General features: G+C 41.7%; 1 protein-coding gene across 2 annotated transcripts; it reads right to left on the bottom strand.

Moving 5' to 3' along the window:
• Nucleotides 1-664: 664 nt before the first annotated feature.
• Nucleotides 665-27,447, bottom strand: CLSPN (claspin). Of its 2 annotated transcripts, XM_068965489.1 has the most exons (25): nt 27,355-27,447; nt 24,566-24,665; nt 23,579-24,027; nt 22,812-22,973; nt 21,496-21,573; nt 21,097-21,169; nt 20,360-20,468; nt 19,592-20,172; nt 14,421-14,612; nt 12,496-12,728; nt 11,394-11,572; nt 11,232-11,296; nt 10,313-10,512; nt 9,828-9,982; nt 8,801-9,027; nt 8,113-8,224; nt 7,079-7,154; nt 6,753-6,856; nt 3,660-3,824; nt 3,431-3,552; nt 3,056-3,183; nt 2,608-2,713; nt 1,757-1,839; nt 1,337-1,498; nt 665-1,004 (listed from the first exon to the last, which is right to left on the bottom strand). In XM_068965489.1, exons 1-25 carry the CDS (start codon nt 27,376-27,378, stop codon nt 894-896), a joined length of 3,996 nt encoding a protein of 1,331 aa, XP_068821590.1. In that variant the 5' UTR covers nt 27,379-27,447; the 3' UTR covers nt 665-893. The 2 variants fall into 2 exon arrangements, with proteins under 2 accessions (XP_068821590.1, XP_068821591.1); XM_068965490.1 differs by lacking the exon at nt 14,421-14,612.

The raw sequence follows: 27,447 nt of genomic DNA, 5'->3' as shown, positions 1-27,447 counted from the left end.
GGTGGCAATCCTCTTAACAACATTTTGATGAAACTCCTTGATGGTCTCTCAAAATAAGTAATGAAGTTATTACTTCATTGTCCTCTGACTGGTCAGGGCAACATACTCAACCCAGCTGAATGCAATAAATAATGATTATATATAATTCTTCGGTCAGAATGAGAAGGAAGGTCCTTGAGCGACAGTGTTTCAAATCGAAAATTGAAGTCCTAGAAGAGAGGTCTCTGCTCCACGGAATATCTAATGTGGGTGGCCACCGGGTGTAAACTTCTATCTTCATCCTCATACTCCAGAAAATTTGCTCTTTCTGACTTGGGTACCAGTTTGAGTCCTCATTATACAGGAAGCAAAGGTGAACTGGAGATTTGAGACTGTCTTGGGAAGGGCCAGAAAGGAAAATGGAAGGGGCATGACTTATGAAATAGCCCATCTGTTGATCCTTAGCTCCTCTAAGAAGTCTCTCTTTCACTGAGTCCTGGTCACCATCCTGCACATCGTAGGGGTGTGAAGGCATCATCTCAGTTTCAATATTCACTGCTTTCTGTAATTTTCTGTCCTGTCACACTTTTTCTTCCTCCAACTACCCCTTTCACCAAAAGGAATCAATCCAGGAAGCTGCTAGGGTAAAATGTCAAATATTTAATGGAGGACACCCAGGTATCCCATAAGTTGCTGTTGTAAACACTACAGAATTGTTAGTGGCCAACCCAGGAAGTAATACTAGGAAAGAGATGTCCAGAGCCACACAGTGGAAAGAACTGGAATCTCCGTCCTCAGTCTTAATGCACTGATTGTGAAGGAGGTGGGGATCATCCGTGTGAGCATCAATTCCAGCCTTCAGTGCCAGATACTCTCAACGGAGTCCCCACAGAGGGGCTGGCGCCCTCACAGTGCTAGCTTTCCAAGTAACGGAAGATGCTTTGCTTCGATTCTGAAGTGCTATCATCTGTTTTGAGGCGCTTAGGTGAAGTGGATGTCATTAAAGACGGACCCCTTCTTCGTACCTACAGAGCAGAGAAAAGAGACAAGAATCAACTCAAGACCTTTGTACAGGCTGTGGTTCACTCATACTTAAGCTTCAATTAGCTCTTAAGCAGCTCATAGTTAAATCATGGATAATTAGGAAAAAAAGAAATTGAAAATTTCCAGGCAAGTCTCACAGCTGATTATACTTACTGGGGGTAGCAATCTCCTTGTACCTTACTGGGAATGCAAGATTAACACTAAAGCATAAATCTTTAAGCCAGAAATACATATATATTTTCAATTCAATTCAATTCACCCATTCATTCACTCTGCTTTGGAGAGTCACCAAATCAGTTCTCAAATTCCCTACCCGAGGCTTAGATGATTCCTTTGCTGCCTCAGCCTTGACAGGAGAAAGTGTATGGAAGACAAAGTTTCTAGAATTTCGGGGAGCACTGGGGTTGAGGTCAGAGAGGGCAGCCAGTTTCTGAAGCACAGCTTTGGGCTGGTTGAGCAGGGAGCCTGTCTTCAGCTGAGGAAAGAAGAATCATCTGGTATCAAATTCCAAGTTCCAAGAAAAGAGAAGCCAGCTCCTCCCTGCACCCGGCAGGTATGGAGGGGACACATTTCCACCCTGCTCAAATACAAAAGAGATAGCAGGCTCCTTTGACACCTACTTCCATTTCCCACAGCCACCTCCCTCCCTTAATGACAGAGCATTCCCTTAACCTGACTGAGGCCTTTTAACATTGCAAATCATGACTTCAGGCGAACAAGGTCCCCAACCAACCTGGCTGTCACTTCCCGGTTTGATGGCTTCAAAAGGATTTCTGAATAAAGACTTTGATTCTTGAATAACCACAGTGTGACTGACTGAAAAGAAAAGACAGAGAGAGGCCTGCTCTGGGAAAAACTGGGTAGAATTACTTTTAAATCTAGACAAACTAACAGGCCCTTAACTAAACTAATAAACGGAGGCCAGAGGAACTCTGATTATTTTATAATCATGATTTGAAAGTATAGTAAGTGGTTAAGACAGACAATTCAGCTAAACTTATTGTCTAATTATCAGTAATAATAAGAAAAAACACAAATTCCAGCTCTAACACTTAGGTATGTAATCCTGGGCGACTAAACAAAGAAGCCAGAATTCACTCCTCTGAGCTGCCTTACAGGGCTTCCCAGGTGGCGCTAGTGGTAAAGAAACCGCCTGCCCATGCAGGAGACTTAAGAGATGCGGGTTTGATCCCTGCATTGGGAAGATCCTCTGGAGGAGGGTATGGGAACCCACTCCAGTATTCTTCCCTGGAGAATACCATGGACAGAGGAGCCTGGCAGGCTACAGTCAATGGGGTCACAAAGAGCTAGACACGAATGAAGCAACTTAGCATGCACACATGCACGAGCTGCCTTAGAACATAAAGCAAAACCAGCTATATACACTCTCTACTACAATATCTACTGTCCAACAGAATTAGATTGAAAGAACATTGTCTCTCCCCATCCAACGGGCCCCTTTAAGATAATATTAGACACAGGTCCATGACTAAGCTGCAACAGCCTCTGAAGGCTGGAGTCACCTCCAAGGCTCCAGCACCAACAATCCAGGGGGACAGCCCCTGTGAAGGGCTAAGAGCTCACCATTCTTCTGCAGAGCTTTGGCTGTAACCTTCTTGGCCAGCATCATAAACTGACTGTCTTCCCCAATCTCTTCTTCATCTTCAGCTGCAATTTTCCCCTGCTGTGCCTGAAAATAAAAATCAGACAGCATTAACAGAAGCCCATGCTTCCCCCAAAGACCCAAAGAATTAGCATAGCCTGGAAGCTAGAGTACTTGGGATAACATTTGTTTTCCTTTTTGCTACCCTCTGTTGCTTCAGACAAACAATTTAGAAAAAAAAGTATTTTGGACAAAAACATGAATACAACTGCCCGTGGTAATCTTTTCAAAGCACAAAAGAAAATTCAAGGATTAAAAGAGACAGCAATACACTGCCCAAGGTTTTGACAACTATCATGACAAGCTGGGTGACTGAGATGACCCTCCTATCTAGGGTTGGAATAGGCGAATCTCTTGCAGGCTTCCTACATGGTCCCGAAGCCACTGCTCTCGTTCAATTCGCTCCTTTCTCCATCTGGCTTCCGTCTCGTCAAGCTGTTCTTCAATCTGATCATCATCAGAGTCTCTGTGGAACAAGTCCATCTGGGAAGCATCATCTAAAGCAAAGAGTTAAGGCTATTAGCATTCTGCAATCCCCACAAGAGAGGGTGTCTGGACAGACACTAGTGAACCCTGTTCATTTACAGAATACTGACACAGCTTTTCCCATCCACTAATGGAAAATAAAGGTCAAGGTCAGGTTCTCCACAACTGTCTGCTATCGTTTTGACCTCCTCTTGCCGGCTTAAATTGGACAAACATGGACCTTGTACCAGTTGCTTCTAAAGGCAATGATCAAGATACCTATGTTTTTCCATCGGAATCTCCTCATTCGTCCAGGACCATCGCTGTGCAGGTCCCCATCAGCAAGGTACCTTTCTTGGTACAAACGTAGCTGGCGCTTATCATCATCTAACATTGTTTTCCTACGACAGGAGAAATATGGTGTTCAAAGCCAGGGCCACTCTGGCTGGTTATAGGGCCTGCCTTAAGACGCAGCCCACTGCTCAGAAGGGCTTGTTGGGATACTGACATGTGTATTTTCTTGACTTGACTCTGCAGTTCCTCATCAGAAGGAAGTACTTCATCAATCACATCCTCTTCATATTCATCCAGCTCTTCCCCATCATACTCGTCTTCGCTTCCCACGTCACTCCCTGACACCTCTGCCTCGTCCTCCAGGTATCTCTTTAATCTCCTGGAAAACAATAGTGAAAATTGGAAAATACAACAATGAATATACGCACAGTAATGACAAAAGCAGACCACACAGCCATCTCTAATAACAAGCATAAATTAATAATAATAATAATACATTTGTATAATACTTAAAAGCCTGTTATTTAATATATACTTTGTGCCAATAACTGTGCTTTGGGGCATTATTGCATTATCTCAGGGAGGGGGCATTATTATTGTTCCTTTTGATTTACAGTTGAAGGAACTGAAACTCAGAGAGCAAACAACCTACTGATGGCCACACAGCTGGGAGGCAGCAGAGTCTGGATTCACCCTCGGCTGGTGACTCTAAAGCCAGAACTCTCAATCTCCTCTATATATTTGAGACACACCTGTCAGAAGGTTCATACTATTTTGTTTTGCATTTAAGCTTACCAGCTTCAGGAGATAGACTAGAGATAGTATGGTATGGAAAGGTAATAGACTGGGGTCTTCCTGCTGCTGCTGCTGCTAAGTCGCTTCAGTCATGTCCGACTCTGTGCGACCCCATAGATGGCAGCCCACCAGGCTCCCCTGTCCCTGGGATTCTCCAGGTAAGAACACTGGAGTGGGCTGCCATTTCCTTCTCCAATGCATGAAAGTGGAAAGTGAAAGTGAAGTCGCTCAGTCATGTCCAACTCTTCGCGACCCCATGGACTGCAGCCCACCAGGCTCCTCTGTCCATGGGGGTCTTCCTACAGCCTGCCAAATCTTGACCCACAAGTTACAGGTGTGACTGAGGCTCATTTGTTGCTGTTTAGTCACTCAGTTGTGTCCAACTCTTTGTGACCCCACGGACTGCAGTGCACCAGGCTTCCCTGTTCTTTACTGTCTCTGGGGGATTGCTCCGACTCATGTCCACTGAGTCAGTGATGTCATCCAACCATCTCATCCTCTGTCGCCCCCTCCTCTTCTTGCCCTCAATCTTTCCCAGCGTCAAGGTCTTTTCCAATGAGTCAGCTGCTTCCCTCAAGTGGCCAAAGTATTGGAGCTTCAGCTTTAGCATCAGTCCTTCCAGTGACTATTTAGGCTTGGTTCAGTCAGTTCAGTTCAGTCACTCAGTCGTGTCTCTTTGCGACCCCATGAATCGCAGCACACCAGGCCTCCCTGTCCATCACCAACTCTCGGAGTTCACTCAAACTCATGTCCATTGAGTCGGTGATGCCATTCAGCCATCTCATTCTCTGTCGTCCCCTTTTCCTCCTCCCCTCAATCCCTCCCAGCATTAGAGTCTTTTCCAATGAGTCAGCTCTTCGCATGAGGTGGCCAAAGTACTAGAGTTTCAGCTTTAGCATCAGTCCTTCCAAAGAACACCCAGGACTGATAGCCTTTGGAATGGACTCGTTGGATCTCCTTGCAGTCCAAGGGACTCTCAGGAGTCTTCTCCAATACCACAGTTCAAAAGCATCAATTCTTCGGCGCTCAGCCTTCTTCACAGTCCAACTCTCACATCCATACAGGACCACTGGAAAAACCATATCCTTGACTAGACGGACCTTAGTTGGCAAAGTAATGTCTCTGCTTTTGAATATGCTATCTAGGTTGGTCATCACTTTCCTTCCAAGGAGTAAGCGTCCTTTAGTTTCAGTTAGTAATCAGAACCACCACAGGTTAGTTTTTCTGACTTCAGGTCATACTGAAAACAAATCTATTGTCACCTTGAGTTCAAATCGCTGTTATCTAAGGTCGGGAATGGCAGAAGCTTGATGGCTTTCTGAAAGGTGACTTTTATCAAAGACTTGCATTATTATTTTAAAGCTGAGTTCCTCTAAATCCTAGGGTTCCTGAGGAATTCCTTCAGGGGCTAAAAGCCACCAAGTTCCTCAATCTTCCTATCTAACCCTCTTTGAGCAGCTCAACTTTTAGCTGCCATTCTTCATAAGACTTCATTTGAACAAAGGACACTATAATTAAATCAGGTTTAAGAACCACTGCCTTAGAAAAAAATCTATAGATGACCCAAAGCTGTATGAGATGGTTTATTTGACAGGTGACAAATTAGAATCCAAAACTGATCTCAACAGAATGGAATGATGGGCTAAACACAACAAAATAAATCTAATAAGGATCAATATGAAGTCCTATATTTGAAATCTAAAAGTCATCCACATACAATAAAATGTGAAATATCTATTAAAACGGTTTTTATACAATTTTCAATATCATGGAAAAATATTTACAGATATAGTAAGTGGTGAAAAAAGCAAGATGCAAAACTGTATATATAAAAAAACTTTACAGATCTCAACCACATGAAAATATATGCCTAACAAAGGCAATAATAACCACTACCACCGCTTTCACAAATATTCTGAATGGTGGACATGGATGCTTTATCTTTCTGTATTCTTTTAAATATTCTAAAATAAATGGCTTACTTTCATAATCAAAACAACAAAATATTTAAAAAAATTAACGGTGGGTCATTTGCCTGAAACTAGGATGAGGAAGACCTGGAATGCTGGTAATTCAAAGGAAAAAAGACATGCGGAATTTTAATCATCTACTAGATCCTCAGGCTCTCCAGTGACTCAGTTCTTATGCTTATTGGTTACTTTACAAGTAGTAGGCAACCAGAGCAAGGGATGTGGTTGCACCACCACACAGGGCAGTAGTCAGACCACACCTGAAGATAAAAGAGAGAATCCACATATATGAAGAGTCTGGAAGCAACGTCATGTGAGAAACAGCTGAAGAACTAGGGATGTTTAGTACAGAAATCACTTGAAGAGGATGTGACTATCTTTGAATACTCAAAAGATATCATGTAAATGGATGTTATTCAATCTGTGTTAACCACAAAAAGCAAAAACAGACCCAGTGAATGTAGGTAAAATGGTGGTGGCAAGCTAAAGCTCAACTGTCAGGAGAACTTTCTTGCAACGGAAGGAAGGGCTGTAACACCTACATTTGCCGTTTTGACTTCTCCGACTGCTGCAGGAGGTCTTCCTCATCCTCATCTTCACGGTCTTCCAGGGTCAGATCCTCCTTGCCAGAATCACTGTGCTCATCCTGCAAAATCATACAGCATCACAGGCAAAGCTACACAGCATAAAATGCGACCTCAGCTAAGACAGGATTCAGAAACTTCTGCCCAAACATTTCAGTCTAGGAAATTGCTTTTGATAATATGCCAAACAGACTTCTCAAGAATTCAAACTACAAAACAAACAAAACTCCCCAGCAGCTATACATGGAGTTCAGTTATGATTACTTTGTTCCCTTGAAACTCACCTCATCACTATCAAACTCATTATCATTTGGGACAAGCCGAAAGTCTCCAAATTCCTCCTCTTCACCTTCTTCTTCCCTAAGATGCAAATCAACAAATCCATACACAAGTTGTTGAAAGCCAACTGTAAGCAGTCAGCCAACTTAGGGACCGAAAATATCTTATAGCCCCAAGAATCTCTTCAAAAACAGGAAACAAGATATCTTGCCTTTCAAAAAAAAATTTTTTTTTCAAACTGTGATAAAATACATACAACATAAAGTTTGCTATCTTAACCATTTTAAGTGTACAGTTCATTAGTGTTAAGTACATTCACAGTGTTATCCAACCAACCTCTAGAACACTTTTCATCTTAAAAAACTAAAACTCTATACCCTTTCAATACCAACTCCTCATTCTTACTGCCGCACAGCCCCTGGCAACCACCTTCCTACTTCCTGTCTGTATGAATTTGACTACACTAAGACCTCATATAAATCATACAGTATTTGCATATTTGTGAATGGCTCACTTCACTTAGCATAATCTCCTCACAGTTCATCCATGTCTCAGCATGTATCAGAACCTCCTTCCCTTTTAAAGGCTGAATAATATTCCACTATGTATGCATCCACTTGGGATGCTTCCACCTTGTGACTATTATGAATAATGCTGCTAGGAACATGGGTGTGCAAATATCTACTAAGAAACCGTGTTCTCAGTTCTTTTGTGTATGTACCCAAACGTGGAATAACTGCTGGGAGTGAGGAAGTATTTAAATAATGGGGTTTTGATTTGTATTTCCTTAATCACTAGTGATGTTGAGAGCTTCCATGTGCTTTTTCTTGCCTTTTTTATCCTGTTCACAATCAACTAAATGAAAGCATTATAATAAATAATTTCACTGTTCAAATATGAGACTCAAACCCATGGCAAGACTCTCAGACAGGATATGAAGCCCCTAAGATGACCATTTACTGCTAAGCCCAGAGAAGCTACCCCTGTACTTTATCAGAAGGTGGAACTTGCCAAATTCCCTCAGATCACTGGGACTCACCGGTCTGTTGGGAAAGAGCCTGAACAAAGAGCCAGTGCTTCTTCCATTGGGTCACCCAGGCTGCTCTCCTTCTCCTGCTTATTTAACTCTGATGGATCCAGAGTAGAGACATCTACATTACAACAAAGAAAAAGATTTGTCACCGAGAACTGACAGCTTTATCCTCTTTCCCCAGCCATCTGAAGACATACCAGCTCAACACAGTTCTAAGGTAAGCTTGCCAAAAAGAGCTCACCATCCACTCATTCAGCAAATCCCTATTTAGTGCTTACTATGTGCCAGGCACCAGGGAGACAGCAGTGAATAAAACAAAGAGCCCAGCTCACAAAGAGCTTACATTCTAGCAGGGGTGTGAGAAGGAGAAAGGGGTGCACAGGTGGAAGTAATAACTTAGCATTTATATGAAGTTTACTCTGCAGCAGACGCCGCTCTAAGCTTTGCACATATTCTAGCCATAAATGACAAGTCATATGGCCAAAGTTAATGCAGTCTTAAGGTGATACTTTACCATCCTAAAAAAGGAAGAGCTCTAAATGTTAGGAGCTAAGCAGTGAATTCAACCTAGGTTCAAGAATCCACCATGGCTGTTTTCTGTGAACATTTCACCTGAGATTAAGGGACTTCTTCACATGGACACTGACTTACGGTATTTGGGCGGGTGAGCCTTGCTGCTTTGTTGGATAATTACCCTGAGAAGTAAATTTTCCTGAACAAAGATCCAGAAGTTCCTCCATGTTCTCTTTCTTGTCACTCTTCCCAGGCAGAGGCTTTTCAGCCTGAGATGCAAACTTCCCAGTACACAAATCCAACAGTTCATCCATGTTGGCATCCATGGCGTTTTCATCCATACTGGCCAACGGCAACCGAGGCTTCAAATCTTGGTATTGATTCCTGTGGTTTCTAACATTTAAGAACCTACAAGCCCAGTGAAGAGTGTAAGAAATGCTTCAGGTAAAAAAAAAGTAGTGGGGGAAAAGCCTGAACTCATTTCTAAAAGCAAAGTTAGAAGCTGAATTCTGAACCAGAAGATAAGAGTGTCAGATTTTAGCCTGTGATAACCTTAAGAGGGAGGGGGATGTTTATGAAAGAAGGCTATTCAAAAGACAAAGGGTAAAGGCTAATTTGGGGCTTCAGATGATGCTAGAGTAGGGCCTGGTGTTACGGCCATGTAATGTGCCACAGAGGTGTCAATTCTCAATGCCACCCAAAAATCCTAATGTAGTGGGACAAAAGTCAAAGTGTTAGTCACTCAGTTGTGTCCGACTCTCTGCGATGCCATGGACTGGGGCCCTCCAGGCTCCTCTGTCCATGGAATTCTCCAGGCAAGAAGACTAGAGCAGGTTGCCGTTTCTTTCTCCAGGGGATCTTCCCGACCCAGGGATCAGACCCAGGGATCAAACCCAGGTCTCCTGCACTGCAGGCAGATTCTTTACCACTTGAGCCCCCAGGGATATGGATACAGGGAAATTTTATGACCTTATAAGAGTTACACAGGTCTAATAAGGTAGAAATTGAAGGATCAGAACGCTAGCAAGGCTATTTACTTTTTATTTTCTAGACAGACTTTGTTCAGACTTGTAGAATACTAATGGTCTGCACACCTCTCTTTCTCAGAAGAGAAAGCACAGATGGAGTGACAGAAGCTCGCTTTATTTTTAAACAAAATTAAGCAGTACCCAGCACAATCCCACCCACAGAAACATAAAGCTACCTACCCATCTGCATCCAACAGTTGGCTCTGAGTGTCATCTTCTAAGCAGAACTGGAAGTCTCCTGCTCCTAGGAAAAGTGTCTTAGGTTCTGGGGAGGCGTTATACAGATCTTGGGAATCCTCTATGGGAAGTGAAGGCTCAGACAGCTTTCCTGAACTCTGGCACCAAAACAAAACCAAACAAAAACAAAACATTTTACAAATGTCATTCACTGTCATGACAACAACAGAAGCTGCTATTTGTAAAATCTAATCTACTCTCAGGCAATTGCAGCTGGGGAGGACAATGCATAGCCAAGGGAAGCATAAAAAAAAAACATCCTCAAGAAAGAAAGAACCCTGGATGAGGCTTGTTTTTAATACACAAAGGGGGTGGATTTTTCAAACTGAACATACATAATGTGGTGGGAGTTTTTGGCTTGGACACACTTTATTTAGCAATGCGGGAAGCAAAAGGGGGAGGAGATTAGAAAACCATTACCATCTCACCTTAGAGGCTGAACTGACCAAACTGGCTCGAAACAGCCCTGGGGAAGGAGATCTGAATCCTCCTGCTGTAGGGAAGAGACTGGTCCCACGGCCTGTTTGTCTGTTACAAGGCTGATAGGATGGAAGTGTGGAGCCTATCAGCTCAAAGCTGCTATTGTGGCTGCTCTCCTTTGTCAGTAATGAGCACGAATCATCTTCATCTAAAGAAAGACAATTTTTAAGTGCATGATTCCCAGAAATAAGTCAGATTTGTTTAGGAAAAAGAGTTGAGAATGAAACTGTCTGGTAAGATCCACTGGTAAACCTCTCAAGTTCCATCTTCCCAAACATTACATTAAAGGTCAATTATGGTACTAAGATAGCATCATACAATCAGGGTTTATCACTCTGAGCTAAGTGACACCTCAAAGTTCCTATCTTTCTCTCATCTTCCCTAATGCCTATGATTACCCTTTCCATTATCTAATTACTTATACATCTTCCTTTGATCTACATGGATAGAAATGTTTCATGTTTCACTCAATCAACACATATTCACTAACGACCTATTAAATGCTCAGGGTCAACTGGAAAGAAGCTGCATGTAAGATTTCAAAAACTGGACCAAGAAAAATATTTGGGATTTTTTGTTTGTTTATTGGCTGCACCATGCAACTTGTGAGATCTTAGTTCCCCAACCAGGAATTGAACCTGGGCCCTCAACAGTGAAAGCGTGGAGTCCGTACCACTGCACCACAAGGGAATTCCCAAGAAAAACAATATAGTTCATAAATTCCTATCACTGTCACAGGTAAGACTTGGAAAAGTTTACCAAGGTTCAGAAAAATGGAACCTTAAGGAACTGTAGCCCTTAAATGTTAAAGCTGGAGGATCAGAGAAAAATCAAGTGTCAAGTTCTACATTAAGAGTCACTACTTACCTAATTTGCTAGGTCTTTTGCCTGAGTTTTCATCTATTTCTGATTTTTCTTCACTAGGAGAGTAACTAAAAAATAAGTAGGTAAATTGAATATCTGTTTCTACTTCTTCCAAGAGGGGCAAATTCCCTCTTATCTTATCCTTCCTTAGAGAGAATTACTTACCCCATCTTGGAAGAGCTGTCCTTGAATAGAAGGAAGGTAGAATCAGATGAGAGAGGCTTGGGGACAGAGAGGCCAACTGACTTGCCAATTTCACCACTGCCATCATCTTTGTTTTCTTTATCTATTTCTTTCTCATCTTTGGTTTCTACTTCTTCACCACCGAGAAGAAATTCTGCAGTCTTTACCAATCACGCCACCCAAAAACAAAATAGTACAAGTCAAAAATTTTTAAAGCAAACATACGAGCCTGAAATCTGGCTGCTTAGTTACAAGTCACGTCTTAAATCTGAACAGGTAAACCCGAAGGAAGCTCAGTCCAGCCACCATCATTAATACAACTTATTAGTTGTAGACACTTCTAGAGCTCTTTTACACTTTGTTACTTTACCTTTTACCCTTTCAAAACTGCTACGAGATTCTGAATGAACTGGATTATCATTTAACTGAGTCAGTGAGAGACTGCATGATTAGCCTGAGATTGCAGGACAACTCCTGGCCTTCAACCAGACTGTGACACCCTGCTCGGTTCAGCCACGGCTTTCCTCTTCCTTTACCCAGGGCTAAACATTAACCAGCTCTTTCAAATGACTCCACTGTTCAAACAAGGACACTTTTCTTTTTCCTAATACCAAAAATCCTATCATCACCTGTCTTCTCTAGGTGGAAAACAATACCTTAGGACGAGGGCAAGAGGCCCATCTACAAATACCTTCTTCAACAATTAACTTGGGAAGGTCTTGGCCTGAGAATTTATTCCAGACCTCAACCTGGCCAAGGTTAAAAGTGCTTTTTTTTTCCTAAATAGAGAAATCTAAATGAACAACAAAGATAAAAGTCTTTAATAGAAAGCCATTTCGATATCAGCATTATAGCAATATGTAAACCAACAGGTAGAAGCCAGGGCATGACTGTGAACTGCAGGTGTTCCATGGGGCTGAAAGGATTGAATGCACTAAGATTTAGTACACGTGAGCTACCTTCATCTCTGACCCTGAAATCTCTTCTACAGTCGAAAATGCTCATCATCCTCTTACTCAGATCTGATTTTCTCTTTCCCGTATTCATTGCGACCTAGTAACAAAATCACATAATTGCCAGCAACCTCCTCATTGCCTTCTTCCTCCTCTCCCTCTTCTTCCTCCAAGGCTTCCTCTCCCTCCTCTTCTCCATCTTCCTCAGACTCATCTGTCATTTCTTCCTCCTCCTCCTCCTCCTCTTCCTCAAATCCATCCTCATTATCTAACTTGAGTAACGCTTGGCGTTTCTGACGCTCCTCCAACCTTCGGAGTTTCATTGCTTCTTGAAGTTTAGCTTTCAGCACCTGAAGCTTTTCCCCTGAGCAAAAGTATGAAGAGATGTTTTAGATGCAATGACCGACTACACACAACAACACAAGCGTCCATTTTAGGCAACTCCAGAAGTGTTCTAGGCACATCACAAAAGGAAAATCAGAGACCTTAGTATTTTAGGCTTTTGTTATCTTAACAAAGGGGGGGCTATTAGGAATTGAGTGTAGGAGATAACTCCCATAATTGGGATATTATAAAATTATTATTTAAAAAAGCAAAAAAAAAAAAAAAAAAAAAGAGGAACAGGGGCAAGTGGACCTTCAAAAATCTCTGGTTCAGAAGCCATGAAGGAAAATATTGATAACTGTACCCACACTGAAGAAAAAGAGAAACAACTCAAGAGTAAATATAAGCAAAAGATATCAACTGGTATTAAAAATAATGCTTAACCTCACTTCTTACTAGCAATACAAATCAAAATAATGACACCATTTTTTATATATTTGGCAAACATTTGTTATATCCATTATTAACAGGAAGAAACAGGAACTCTTACACACTGTCATTCAGAGTGAAAATTGGTACAACTTATTTTGATGGAAAATGTGACTAGGACTCAGTGATTCCACTGTAAGGAATTTTGCATCAGCATTTACTAACATATATGTGATATTAGGATGCAACATTGTGTGAAATACTAAAATGGAAACAAACATGATGTCCCTTAACAGAAGTATGCTTAAACAAACTGTGTTGTACCTGCACAATGGAATATCACGTGATGTTAAAAAAAACCTCAAAAGCAATATGTATACCTGAACTCTTGAGTTAGATGGTCTGGATTAGGCTACTAATTCTCTTACTTACTAGTTATATAAATTTGAGCAAGTTGTTTAAATGCTCTGTTTATCAGTTTCCTCACATATAAAATACGGACGCTGACGTTATTTACTGTAAAGCACCTAGAGCCGCGTCTGGCAGAGAGGAAGTGTTCAGTGTCTCTCTCTCACACACTTACACAATAGTAAATGCATATGAATTTTCCTAGGACACACAAGAAATTGCTAAGCTGCCTCTGGGAAGACTAATTCTTTTTTTAATTTATCTTTTAATTGAAGGATAATCGCTTTACAAAATTTTATTGTTTTCTGCCAAACATCAACATGAATCAGCCATAGGTATACATATGACTCCTCCTTAATTTTTCATTTTATACCTTTTCCTAAGTGTTTAATTTTTTTCTGTGATAAATTGCTCGTATTTTCAAAGTGGGAGTGGGAACAACAGACCTGTCCCTAATACAGATTACAAAGCAGATTGTATGATGTATGACTGCATTATTATTTTATCTTTCAAACAGACATGTAACTGCATGCAAAAACTTTAAAGGGCCATACAACATGGTTACAGAAGATGTCTCTGACAGAAAAATCTTTTTGTTTATTCCAGAAATTTTGTTTACTGCAGAAACTTGTTGTTTATTCCATTTATTTTCTACAATGGGTATTTTTTTAAACAATAAGACAAAAACTATTTTAAGAAATAAAGTCATCTTACCCACCTCATACAACTAGGCCATATCCAATCTCCGGAGTCTCCAGGGAAAAAGATTCTATAATGTCTCACTATAGGGTCTTCAGCAGCCATAAAGACCAGCCTGAGTACAAGAGTCAGGCACCCCACCCCACTCATGGCCAGTAAAAACATACAAATAAAACAGCTCCATGTACTCACATACCTGGTTTTGTGTGGCTTGCCCCATCCAGCTTCTCAGCTGCCAAAGTCACAGGCACCACGTCTGCCTTGAGCTCTTCCTTCCCATCAGTGCCCACATCTTTCACTATGATGTTCACGTTCACCTTCTGACCAGCCCTGGGTTTGGCTGCTGGATTAGCATGCTTCCAGAAACGCTGCTTCAAGGCTTCCAGTTCTAAACCAAGCACCAACCAGTATGTCAGTTTGCCTTTTAGAGTCCAGTTAAGAAATACAAGCTAGGTTCAACAAACTTGTAAGGAAAAAAAAGTACAGAGAGACACCAAAAACGCCTTTGCTACCAACACCTGTGTTCAATTCATGTAACTTAACCCAAACTAAAGGACTACTGTAACTGTTCTTCCTCAATGAGTTCCTTAAAACTCCATTTAGGGTGGATATTTACAACTGAAGTTTCTAAATATGTGCAATTCTTTTTAAAAAAGCATTAAGTCGGTAGAAAAATACCATACTCCTTAATTATGCAAGGGCTTAATTTGTCACAGGTTTCAGTCTCCTTTTAAAATATTCCCTATTTTGAACATCTCACTGTTTATTAGGATCTCTCCAAATACAAGCAAAGTCTATTTTAAAAATGGAAAAAGAGGGAATTCCCAGTAAGCCAGTGGTTAAGACTCTGAGCTTTCATTGCTGAGGGCCCAGGTTCAATCCTTGGGTGGGGGGAACTAAGATCCCAAAGCCATGTGGTGTGGCCAAAAAAAGGAAAATAATAATCAATGCAATTAGGGATGTAACTTGGTGGCAGGGCTGGAAGTTTCTTCATGAAACTTTTACACGGATATAAATCAGTACACTGAGAAAGGAAATCCCATTGAGAGGTGGTCCCTGGGCTTCCCTGGTGGCTCAGATGGTAAAGAATCCAACCGCAGTGTGGGAGCCCTGGGTTCGATCCCTGGGTTGGGAAGATCTGGAGAAGGGAATGGCTACCCACTCCAATATTCTTGCCTGGAGAATTCCATGGACCAAGGAGCCTGGTGGGCTTCAGTTCATGTGGCTGTAAAGAGTCAGACATGACTGAGCGACTTTCCCCACACATCAACTTATATACAAGTGGGAACACACACAGGTAGTGAGTGCAGTGGTCTAACCGCAGTATGGCCTTTCCCTTTCCCCACCGCTTTTGCTCAGAACTTTCTTTTCATTCTCCCTCAGCCAGCTGTCACCTGGTACCATCCCCTACTCACTGTATAACAAGCCAATCATACCATAATGGGATCTGTTGTAAGAGACCTGACAGTTCTAAAGAGAAAAGAAAAGAAAAGAACAGTTTTTTTGGGTTCGGGCTATTCTCATACGCCTTCTCTTCCATGATAATGTGTCCAGGGTACTCCAAGTTTGGTTCTTTTTCCTAAAATTCACTCAACTCATACTTTGGTAGTTTTGTGGTTAGCATCCAGACGTGGTTTCTCCCTCCCTAAAGGGTCTTAGTAGAAAAAGAGAACTGGAAAGAAACCTTTTTTAATGAGTCCCTGACATTATTTACTGGGCTTCCCAAGTGGCACAGTGGTAAAGAATCCACCTGTAATGGAGGAGATGCAGAAGTGGGTTCAACCCCTGCGTCAGGAAGATCCCCTGGATAAATGAAATGGCAACCCACTTCAGGACTCTTGCCTGGGAAATTCCATGGACAGAGGAGCCTGGTGGGCTACAGTCCACGGGGTCACAAAGAGTCAGACACGACTTAGTGACTAACCAACAACAACATCATTTATTTAGTTGCAAAAATCCGACTCCAAAGGGATGGCATGTTTACACTGCAAACCAAAGAGTAGGGAGAGAAGCTCTAAGTCTGCATCCCATTTCTTATTAGTTCAGTAAGTTGGAAACAGCAGGCAGTGGCAGTGGGAAGGGAACAGAAGTAGGAAGGTCATCACTGGTGCCAAGAGAATAAAACAAATGGAAAGGGAGGAAGATTACTCAGGACCTAAAATAAGAGTGAGGCAGGAGTAGCTTTCATTCTTCTGGAGAAAGCCAGGCTCCTCAAAACTCTTCATCCCCCAACCCACTGGAGCACCCACTTCCCTTGTCCTTTGCTACGCAGCTCTATCACCACCCTCCTCATCACAGAGCCCCTGTTCAAGCTCCTCTACCTCCTTCAGTCTTCTCCCAGCTTTCATCTCCTCTTTAAGTGAAACATCTCCGCTCCCGCTCATGTCTCCACCTAAAAGCCCTGCACCCTCTGGCCTCTGGTCACCAGCCACCTTGCAATCTTCACTTCAGCTAACCAGAGCATCCTCTGCTTTCTCTTGTCTCTGTGTCTTTTGCAGGTCTGTCCCCTTCACCAAGAAAGCCCTCTCTCACCTCTCTGCCTTGTATCTCCTACTCAGACTTTGGGACTCAGCTCAGGTATCAACTCCTTCTAGAAACTTCCCTGACTCCATGTGAGGAACTCTTTCTAGGCTCAAAGTATGCATAGCACTTAATATCCAATTTTCCTGCCTCTAACTCCTATTAGATTTAAAATTCCTTGAGAGCAGGGACTACATCTTACTGGTACATACAGCAAGCAACACCAAACACCATGCTAAGTAAAAGTGAATGAATGCTGACCCTAACTTCATATATATTATGAAACAGAGTGATCTGGAAACCCAACATTCATGTCAAATATTAGTTCTGAAGGAAAACATATCCTGAGTTAAAAATAAGTGCCTATTATGAGCCAGGCATTGTGCTGGCAATTGCAATGTTGGAAAAATTACCCAATCTCTCCAAACCTCATTTTCTTCATTTGCAAAGTAATACCTGGGGTTATGAGAATTAAAGATAACTACTAAAAAAAATAAAAATCAATCAGTATCTAATACATTCAGTTCAGTTCAGTCGCTCAGTCGTGTTCGACTCTTTGCGACCCCATGAATCGCAGCACGCCAGGCCTCCCTGTCCATCACCAACTCCGGAGTTTACCCAAACTCATGTCCATCGAGTCGATAATGCCATCCAGCCATCTCATCCTCTGTCGTCCCCTTCTCCTCCTGCCCCCAATCCCTCCCAGCATCAGGGTCTTTTCCAGTGAGTCAACTCTTCGCATCAGGTGGCCAAAGTATTGGAGTTTCAGCTTTAGCATCAGTCCTTCCAATGAATACCGAGGGCTGATCTCCTTTAGAATGGCCTGGTTGGATCTCCTTGCAGTCCAAGTCACTCTCAAGAGTCTTCTCCAACACCACAGTTCAAAAGCATCAATTCTTTGGCGCTCAGCTTTCTTCACACTCCAACTCTCACATCCATACATGACCACTGGAAAAACCATAGCCTTGACTAGACGGACCTTTGTTGGCAAAGTAATGTCTCTCCTTTTGAATATGCTATCTAGGTTGGTCATAACTTTCCTTCCAAGGAGAAAGTGTCTTTTAATTTCATGGCTGCAATCACCATTGGCAGTGATTTTGGAGCCCCCCAAAATAAAGTCTGACACTGCTTCCACTGTTGCAAAAAGGAGGTTTCTTCCCTTTCCTGTTTCTCAGTCTGAGATGATAAAGAAAACTTCTACTCCATGTAACAAAATTTCATAGTGTCTAGTATAAGTTTCTTCCTCATGTTAGTCTGAGGCTATTTAGATAACATCTAGTCCCACACAACAAAACTTTCTCTCCCTGCTCTGGGCACCAGCTTATCCCCAGGCTTCTTTGCTAATAGAGGTATGCTAGTTCTATTACACAGCTCTTCCACCCCACCACCTGCTCTGGTCAAACTGACTTACACGTCCTCCCAATATGTACCACACAGAGCTCTTTCTGTCCCTCCCAAGAACATTCTTCTCTCCACTTCCACAAAATCCACCCATTCAATCAATGACTTAACTGATACTGTAGCTGACCTAGCACCTGCCAACCATATGCTATTTAACGAAGCAGCATCTCGATGTAAATAATTTCACTAATAATAAAAAGAACAGCTACCATTTGAGTGTTTCTTTATGCTTTCCATTTGTAGGCATTATTAACAGACTTACTATAGTGCCGCACTGTGAACCAGAAGTGTTCTTCCATTTTTTTAAAGTTGCCTTGGAGAGGTCAAATAGCATACTCAAGTTTAAACAGTGAGTAATGTCCAGATTCAAATTCTGATCTTGCTATCAAGCCTAAGCTCTTAATTATCAAACGACACTGCCTTGAAGTAGAGGAGGGAAACCCAATTTTACCTACAAATCAGGAAATCTACCCAAAGTAGGGAATACCTAAGTTCTCTTTTTTTATTTCTGGCCGCACCACGCAGCATGCGGGATTTTAGTTCCCTGACTAGGAATAGAACCCGTGCCCCCTGAGGTGGAAGTGTGGAATCTTAAGCACTGGACCTTCAGGTAAGTCCCTTGGGCTCTCTCTTGAAGAATCATTCATTCACTCCTTAATTCATTCAGTAAACATGGCTGCCCAATGTGTCATTGACTATGGAAGCACAGGGGATAGTGGAGGAACAAGCCAGAAGATCCTCACTGAAGTATAAAGGGGAAGAAAGTGAACAAGTAATTACATCTGATTATTCTTCAAGCCTTGCTTTAATCACCTAGTGTAAGAAACATCCCTTCTCTGAACTTCCATGCTTTATTCTAAATATTTCTTTCAGCAAAGAATACACTACCTTTTTTCCCATGTTAATTTTTTCCAATTATTAGTGACACATGTTCCTGATAGAAGATGCCACTTTCCTGTATTACTGCTATTTGCCTACTTCTTATCTCCCCTGCTAGAGTCTAAGCAGCTTAAGCGTAGGATAAATGTCAGATTTCTCAAGTATGCCTTACAGCATCTTACATGAAGTGGGTAGTTTAATATTTGTTGAATAAGTGAAAAAAAAAAGAAAGAAAAGAAATTCAGTTTCGCAGGCAATTTGCTGATGTTTCTAACTGTGAAAAACTGAATTGAATAATGCTTTTATCAATGTCATACCACAAAACAACAGCAATGTATCCTCCTCTGTACATTAAGTAGCAACAGGTTTCCCTTCTAAACGAGGTTCAGAATGTCCTGATACCTTGCCAAATGTACACAATGATTTTTATCCATAGCCGGTACATCGGTATTAAGACCACGTGTGGTTATTTGTTTCCCCTGTGCTCCCTGTCCTCCACACTGGCAAATAACAGAAGCTGCCAGAACAAATCATTCTAGAGAAGCTCCCCACAATTCAAAGAATTACCTCTGTTGGTTTCAGCTTCTTCAAGTATCACAAAGGAATCTCTGTCAGCACCCAGCTGAGGTTTACCGAAAACATCTACTCCCAGTTGCTTAAGTCTATCCACAGTGAACCTCCTTGCTTTTTCAGGTGGCACCGCTGCTGTTGATTCATTTTGCTGGCTGGGCTCTTCCACCTTCTCATCTGCTGCTTCTGTTTTTCTCAGGCCTTTTTCTTCCTTGAGGGCATGCGGTTCAGGTGCCACAAGCCCTTCAGTCTGATGCTCTTCACTGTCCTTGTTCCCCAGGACGCTGCATTCTTGACGTGCCACCGAGACGCCCCCAGGTGAAGGGCTAGCATCACTTTGCTCCTGTTTCTCGGGAACTTCTAGCTCTTCGCTTCCTGTCAAATCTTTCCCGCAAGGCTCATCGGATCCAGCAGTGATCTGGGGCTCCTTTGAAACTGCAGGAAGCGCATTAATTTCCGCTGCACATCCTGGACCTGTTGTCTGTGCAGAGTCTTTGCTGTGGTGGTCGCCATTCATCTCAGTCATGTTTTCAGTGACTATGGTTTCTTTGTGATGGCTTGCCTGATACTTAGTGGACCTAGAGAAGAGAAAACAAGGTGGAGTTAAACATTCTCCTAAATGAGAAACATTCCCAACCCTTTGCACATAATGAATTGGTTAGATCAGTTTTACAGGACCGAGGAATCTGAACTTTTTACACCAGGTGTTTGCCTCAAAACTGAATGTTTATGAAAATTATAATCACAAGGAAAGAAGGTTCTTACTTCAGGAGCGCCATGGCATTTCCCTGGCAAGTGGGCCGGGGTTTACGTTTGAAGAACTCATGAACGGTTTTATTCTTAGGCATGTGATATGGAAGATTAAGTGCAGACTCTATAAAATGGAAAAGAACAAGCAAATGCATATACTGTATAGTCTGAAATGTTGCTTTACATTCAGTTAATTAAACAGTACAACCAAAGCCATCACCAGAAATAGAAAACAATCCTGCCTTTAACATAAAACAGGATCTAAGTACAAAAGAATTCCACAAAGACCTGTGGCTTTTAAAACTAGCTGTGAAATCAACTGATCCAAGAAGTTTTTTTAAAATACAAATTCTTGAACCCCATTTCAAGTCTACTGAGTCAGAATTTCTGTGGGGCCTAAGAATTTATAAATTTGGTTTGTAAAAGAGATCCTGATGCAGCCAGACTATAGACAACCCTTTAAAATATTCCCTCCCAGGACTTCCCTGGTGATCCATTGGTTAAAACTCTGCACTGCTAAGGCAGGGGGCTTGGGTCCGATTCCTGGTTGAGGAACTAAGATCCCACATGCTATGTGGCGAAAACATTTTTTTACAGTTTTAAATAAATTTTTAAAATGAAAAATTCCCTTCTTACCACCACTAGTTTCGGAAATTTTCTTAGTTTATATTAATGTTTCAGAGGCTTTAGAACAAAGGCCATTCATCAAGATCAATTCTAAACTTCAACGTTTACCGTATAGGTTTCTTTACCTCGAATAAGGCGCTGAGTCTCACTATGCAATTTTTTTAATGCTTCCTTACTTAACTTGGCTGCCTTTCTTTCCTTAAAGAAAACAAAAAGTGAGACTACATTAATGCTTTTACCAAGAAAGATAGACATCCCTTAAGAGTCTGCTCTTCCCAAGAAAAGATAGAGAAGAAACAGTCATCTCTAATAAACTCAATACAATATACACTTCAAGAGCTCATTTATTTGCAAGTCTCTTAAAACTGATTCACCTAATTCATATCTGCGTTCCTACTATGTACAAAGCAATATCCTGGGAATCAGGAAAATACAACAGACACAATAAAATTCCTGAGAAATCCACAATCTCCTGGGAAAAGAGCTCAGCATGACAAATATTAATATATAGGGCTCTACTTCACCTTCCTCGTGGTGCCTTTCGACAACTCAGTTTCTTCTTCAAATGAATACACCCCACTCTCCAAAGACAGTTCTTTTTTCTAAAAGAGAAGGTTGCAAATGGATTAAGAGAGACAAAAATCAAACCGACACAAGAGGATGTTGCTTATGCAAAGACTATTTTTGCACTCCAACATCACATCATGCTACATTAATAATAAATCAATAATTATTAAACACAAAATGTTAGACACACATCCTGTAATGCCTAAAAAATAAATTAGATGTCTCCAGTGGAGCTTGGGGCCTCATTTCTTACACCTCTGTATTTCCCTAAAGAGGGACAATGACCCCTCAGGGAGCTAAAAAGATAATCTTAGGAAGAACAATTATGCTTTCAAACACTCAGGACAAGGAGGCTTTGACTGATGCTTCTCTTTCATAGCCTTCTGGAAACCCTATAGGTTCATTTCCTAGAGGCCATTAAATTATAAAATTTACATCTCTTCCCCTTTTTCACCCGTTTCTTATACAACATATTAAGTATCTTATGGGACTTCCCTGGTGGTCTGGTGTTAAGAATCCACCTGCCAACACAGCTGACATGGGTTTGATCCCTGGTCTGGTGCCACAGAGCAACTAACCCTTGCAGCACAACTACTGAGCCCGTGCTCCAGAGCCCGCGAGCAGCAGCTCCCAAGCCCGCAGGCCTAGAGCCTGTGCCCTGCAACGAGAGAACCCACCACAATGAGAAGCCATGCACTGCAGCCAGAGGCGCCCCCGGCCAGCGCAGTCAGCGAAAACGCACACGCAGCAACGGAGACCCAGCGCGGCCCACTAAGTAAATGAAACAAAGCACCTTACTTTTTGCCTCAAAAAGTAATGAGAATACTAGTTTGGGATAAATAAGGGATTGGAGGAAGAGCAGAAGTAAAATCAAAGCGAAAACGTGAGAAAGAAGAGCGAAAGATGGAAAAAATTAGGCAGCTGAAAAAGAAGGAAACAAAAAATGAGGTACATTTGAAAGAATAATTTGCTGTTTCCAGGGCAGATTAACGTTTTAGGAAAAGAGAGCTGCTTTTAGTTCTTGGAGGTTGTTTTTGCACTCAGAATATAGCTTTGAGTTGGTCAGGACAATGAAAATACTAGTTTCCAAACAAGTTAGCATGTCTATTACTTGTACTGCATGGTTCCAGAATTAACAGCTGGAAAACTTATATCAATTGACATGTGTTTTTCTTCAGTTAAAAAAAAAATCAAGGTTCCATCAGTAAATCAGAGCACAAAGCAAAGGTTTGAAGCAGTGGGTTCACTCTTACTGGAATCATTGTTTACTTGCCTTGTGCTTTTTTACTTTGCTTTTCACAGCCGCCCTTATTGATTCTAATGACTCTTCATCTTCTAATGGAGAGTGATTTTCCTCCTCCAACCCAGTTTCAAAAAGGTCTTTATCCACAAGTAGACAGCCACTGTCATTAAATGGCTGTTTCACATCATCTTCCTGGATAACACATAAGGAAAAAACAAGATGCAATCATTTTAAATCCAGTATTTTACTACATCATACAGCAATTTGCATCAGGACAGAAAAGTTCACATTTCATGAGCAGACAAGTATATGGCATCCTAGAACATTATCACTGGTTCCTTTGTCATCCTTTGAAATCCATGCTGTGATCCGATGCAATCGTCCAAAACTAACTTAATCAATAGTACCTTTGTTTTTGAAAAGTCAATTAACAGTTCATTAAGCAACTAGTTTATAAAATTTGAGGACAGTTCTTCTAGTTAGCAAAGACTTCCGATTGATGGATGCACGAAAATTCCTCTTATGAAAGCTAATTTTCATCAGATCAGAAACAGCAAAGAGTAACTCTGTGTGCTCACAAAGAAAATAAGACATCTATTTTTAGAAATGTCCTATTGTATCCAAAATGGAGAATGAGACCAACAAACAATAGATTTGAAATTACATACCTCATTGCAAAACAATCAACTCAAAGCTATATTCTGAGTGCAAAAACAACCTCCAAGAACTAAAAGCAACTCTCTTTTCCTAAAACGTTAATCTGCCCTGGAAACAGCAAATTATTCTTTCAAATGTACCTCATTTTTTGTTTCCTTCTTTTTCAGCTGCCTAATTTTTTCCATCTTTCGCTCTTCTTTCTCAAGTCTTCGCTTTGATTTTACTTTTGCTTTTCCTCCAATTCCTTCTTTACCACAAATGGGCTTTTTGGAAATCTTTCTGTCAACTGTAAAGTCCATAGAGTTTTCAGACTGGAGACTCATCTCTAAGCAAGGTGTCACTTGGGTTTCAGAATTCTCCTGACATAAAGACTCCTCAATGTCACTTTCATCACTGTCTGCCAGAGTTTTATAGATCCTTCTGGCTTCTCCATTCTTTCCAGCACACAGGTTCTCTTTATCCTCCTCTTCAGCATCGTCATAGGTAGTTTTCTCTGGAGACACATTTGGGTCTTCTCTTTCAGAATCACTCTCTTGCAGCACCTTCCTACTTTTCAATTTCCTGCTGACAAATATCTCTTCATCTGAATCTGGAGGAAACACAGTTTTTTTTTTTTAGAGGTCTACTGTCCTTTGGCCTTTCTCCTAGTCCCACCACTCCTAAAAATCATATCCAATTATCCAAGTGGTATATCACCTTGTGAAATTATGTAACTAAGAACTAATTGTAGCAAAGCAAATCTAAACATACATTTTGAAAAACATTTTCCCTGGAAAAATATCTCTTACTGAGAAATGTAATTATATATATTTACAAAGTGTAAAGCTGTTCTGATCCTTCTGGCAGGTGTTAAAAATCCTTTTCTTACAGAATGAATACATTTAACCAGGCAATGTGCTAGCTTTCAGATACTTTATACATTCAATAATATAATAGAAGTGGTTATTTTCAAAAGAGTACATGCACTATTATTTTGCTTTTATAATAAACAGAACAAACAACAAGGTGAGGCATTAATAATTTTAAAAATCAAGAGAATACTTTAATTAATCCAGTCCACTTACAACCCACGCTCCCACATTCTATTCCTAAAAATAAAAGTAATAAAAGTACTGACTGTTACAAACCTTGTTCACCAATTGTTTCACAGCTGCCCTGTCCACTGTCTGAAGGACTGTCTGTTTCCTCTTGTGAAATGAGTTTTGAATCATTGATTTCCAGGTGAACCTAGAAAATGAGAATATACTTTGTATTAACCAGCAAGTGACAGAACACTCTAAGTACATAAAGATACATAAATCATCATGGGATCATCAAACTGAAATAAAGGGAAAAAAACAATACAATGGTTTAACAAAAGGATGACATTAAACATTACTGGCTAGAAAAAACAAACTAAAACTCATTGTTCATCTTCGAAGGATATTACAGAGGCAACACTTTGAGTTATGGTAAATGAGAATCAAGCATTATTGTGTTTTTCTGTGTCAACTATTTCTCAGTGTATCCACATGACATGTCAAATATCATCACACAGAGGCAATCCAGATATGGGACGCTCTATAGGACAAACTATGTCGTTTCTTTAACAATAAATTGCAAGAGTAAAAAGAGGGAGGGGGACTTATAAAGAGAGTTAAGATATTCACACATACATACAGAGATACAGCAATACCTGCAATATGCAGGCTTTGTCTTAATCCTAATTCAAACAAACTGAAAGTATATGTAAGAGTCAAAGAAATCTGAACTCTGATCATTTAATATCAAGTAATAATTCTAAATTTTTTAGGTATGGTAATAATATTATAGTTATCTTTTTTGGAATGCATTTACCTTTTAGATATGTATAATGACATATTTGGGGATGAAGTATGTGTGGAAATTTGCTGTCAAGTAATCCAGCAAGGGGGGGAAGTGCATGGGGGTGTATATGAAACAAGATTGGCATGACTTGATAACTGTAGAAGTTAGGTGATGGGTTCATTATAACAGCTTTTCTGTTTGTTTATGTCTAAAATTCAGCCCCAAACTACCCCCCTCCAATTTTTTAAGTCACAAGTGAAAAATCTAAGGAGAAGGGAGTTAGTTTGATGACTTGACTAGTTAATGATCAAGCTAACCCTAGATGCCAGTTCCCCCACAACCTTGGTGTTCGCAGGACTCTGAATCAACTTATTAATAAGGGGGAAAATACATATGTAATGTAATGGGGCACAAGACCACACTCGAACAGTTTGAGACAACTGCTAAGTTGATCTGAATATTTAGTGCAATTATTAAAATAATAAAAAATAATACAAACAGAGGAATCATTGAGGATCATGATGTATGCTACTGATTCTCCCAACAACTCAAAGCAGTAATAGTACTTGTGGCTATGGAAACTGAGTTTAGACAACCACATGGCTCACTCCAAGGTGATGCTCCTAATCACTCTACTCTAGGCAATTTGGAGCAGAACCAGCAATAATCAGGGCCAGGAACACGGGGAGGTTAGGAGGTCTCAAACACTTAGTAATCAAAAGGATTTTTGTGCAAAATTAAAATTTAAAAAAGCAATGGGTAAATTATGGCCCATGAGGTCAGCTGCCTGCTTTTATAAAGTTTTTTGGAATCTGGGCCAGGCTGAGTCAGGTGAGTAAGGCAGTGTAGTCCAGATACAGGGTTGGATTGTGTCTTCATTTCAGTTTGATATCTTGTTCAAAACCAAATTATGGAATTTTTTTGCATTAATTTTTATTTTTAAAAAACTACATAAAATATTATCTTGAACAACAAAGTCCTACTGTATAGCACAGGGAACTCTGTTTAATATCCTGTGATAAACTATAGTGGAAAAGGATATGAAAAAGAATGTGTATATAAGTGTAACTGAGTCACTTTGCTGGACAGTTGTAATTAACAAAACATAAATAAAATAAATAAAATAAAAAAAGTTTAAAAAATTATCTTGATTACTGAGTATTTTAGCGCCCCGTTAAATTTTGCCCCATACTGTCTCACTCCAGCCCCAGCTCCAAAAAAGAACACAGATTTGGAAAGATGCCTCTATGCCAGTTCCGAGAACGATCAGCGAGTCACCGCCCGGAAGTCTTCCAAGACTGGTACCTTCCCTTCTCGGGACCCAGGGCGATGACTTCAGAGGCCTCTTCCAGACCCAGTTTGGAACTCCCTAAGACTCCCGCCGTCCATTTACAGAGAATTCTGCTGCCGCGACTTCGCTGGTGGCTCAGATGGTAAAGAGTCTGCCTTCAATACGGGAGACCCGGGTTCAATCCCTGGGTCGGGAAGGTCTCCTGGAGAAGGAAATGGCACCCCACTCCAGTATCTTGCCTGGAAAATCCCAGAGACGGAGGAGTCTGGTGGGCTACAGTCCTTGGGGTCGCAAAGAGTCGGACACGACTGAGCGACTTCACTTTCCCTTCCTTATGCTGCCCTGACAGAGGAGCCTGGCGGGTTACGGTCCATGGGGTCGCAGAGTCGGACACGACTTAGCGATTACGCATGCACAGCACCCTAGCGGTCCGATTCGGCTGGGTCCTTCCTCTTTGGGGGGCGCTGTTGTAGGAAGCGCTCCCGCCACCGGAAACGCGCCAAAGGGGCGGGCGGAGCAGGCTGAGCTGGGGCCGGCGGCCGGCTGAGCGCGACGCAAAGACCGGGTACAGCCCGGCCGAGGGACTGGGGCGAGAAGGACCCAGAGCCGGGGCGGACCGCTGGCTCCCGTGCGCGCGGGGGCCGCGGATTTGTCTCCGCGCGAGTACAGAAGCCGAGCCGCCGCGGTGCGGGCCGGGAACTGTAGTCCTCCCGCCTCCGCGACCCGCTCGGCCGGCTCGACCCCTGCTACCTCCCCCGCCCTCAATCCCTCGGCGCCGGGCCCCCGCAGCTACGGATGGAGGCAAGGGCACGAACTCACCTCGGAAACCACTTCACCCGTCATGACCAGGGCCTCCTCAGCGCGCCACTCGGGAGGAAACAGGTCCCCAGTTCCCTTACCCGTCGGGACGCA

This window comes from Capricornis sumatraensis, chromosome 2 (genome assembly GCF_032405125.1).
Source record: "Capricornis sumatraensis isolate serow.1 chromosome 2, serow.2, whole genome shotgun sequence".
Taxonomy (NCBI): domain Eukaryota; kingdom Metazoa; phylum Chordata; class Mammalia; order Artiodactyla; family Bovidae; genus Capricornis; species Capricornis sumatraensis.
The sequence above is the reverse complement of the archived record's forward strand: the minus strand, read 5'-3'. Positions and strand labels throughout refer to the sequence as shown.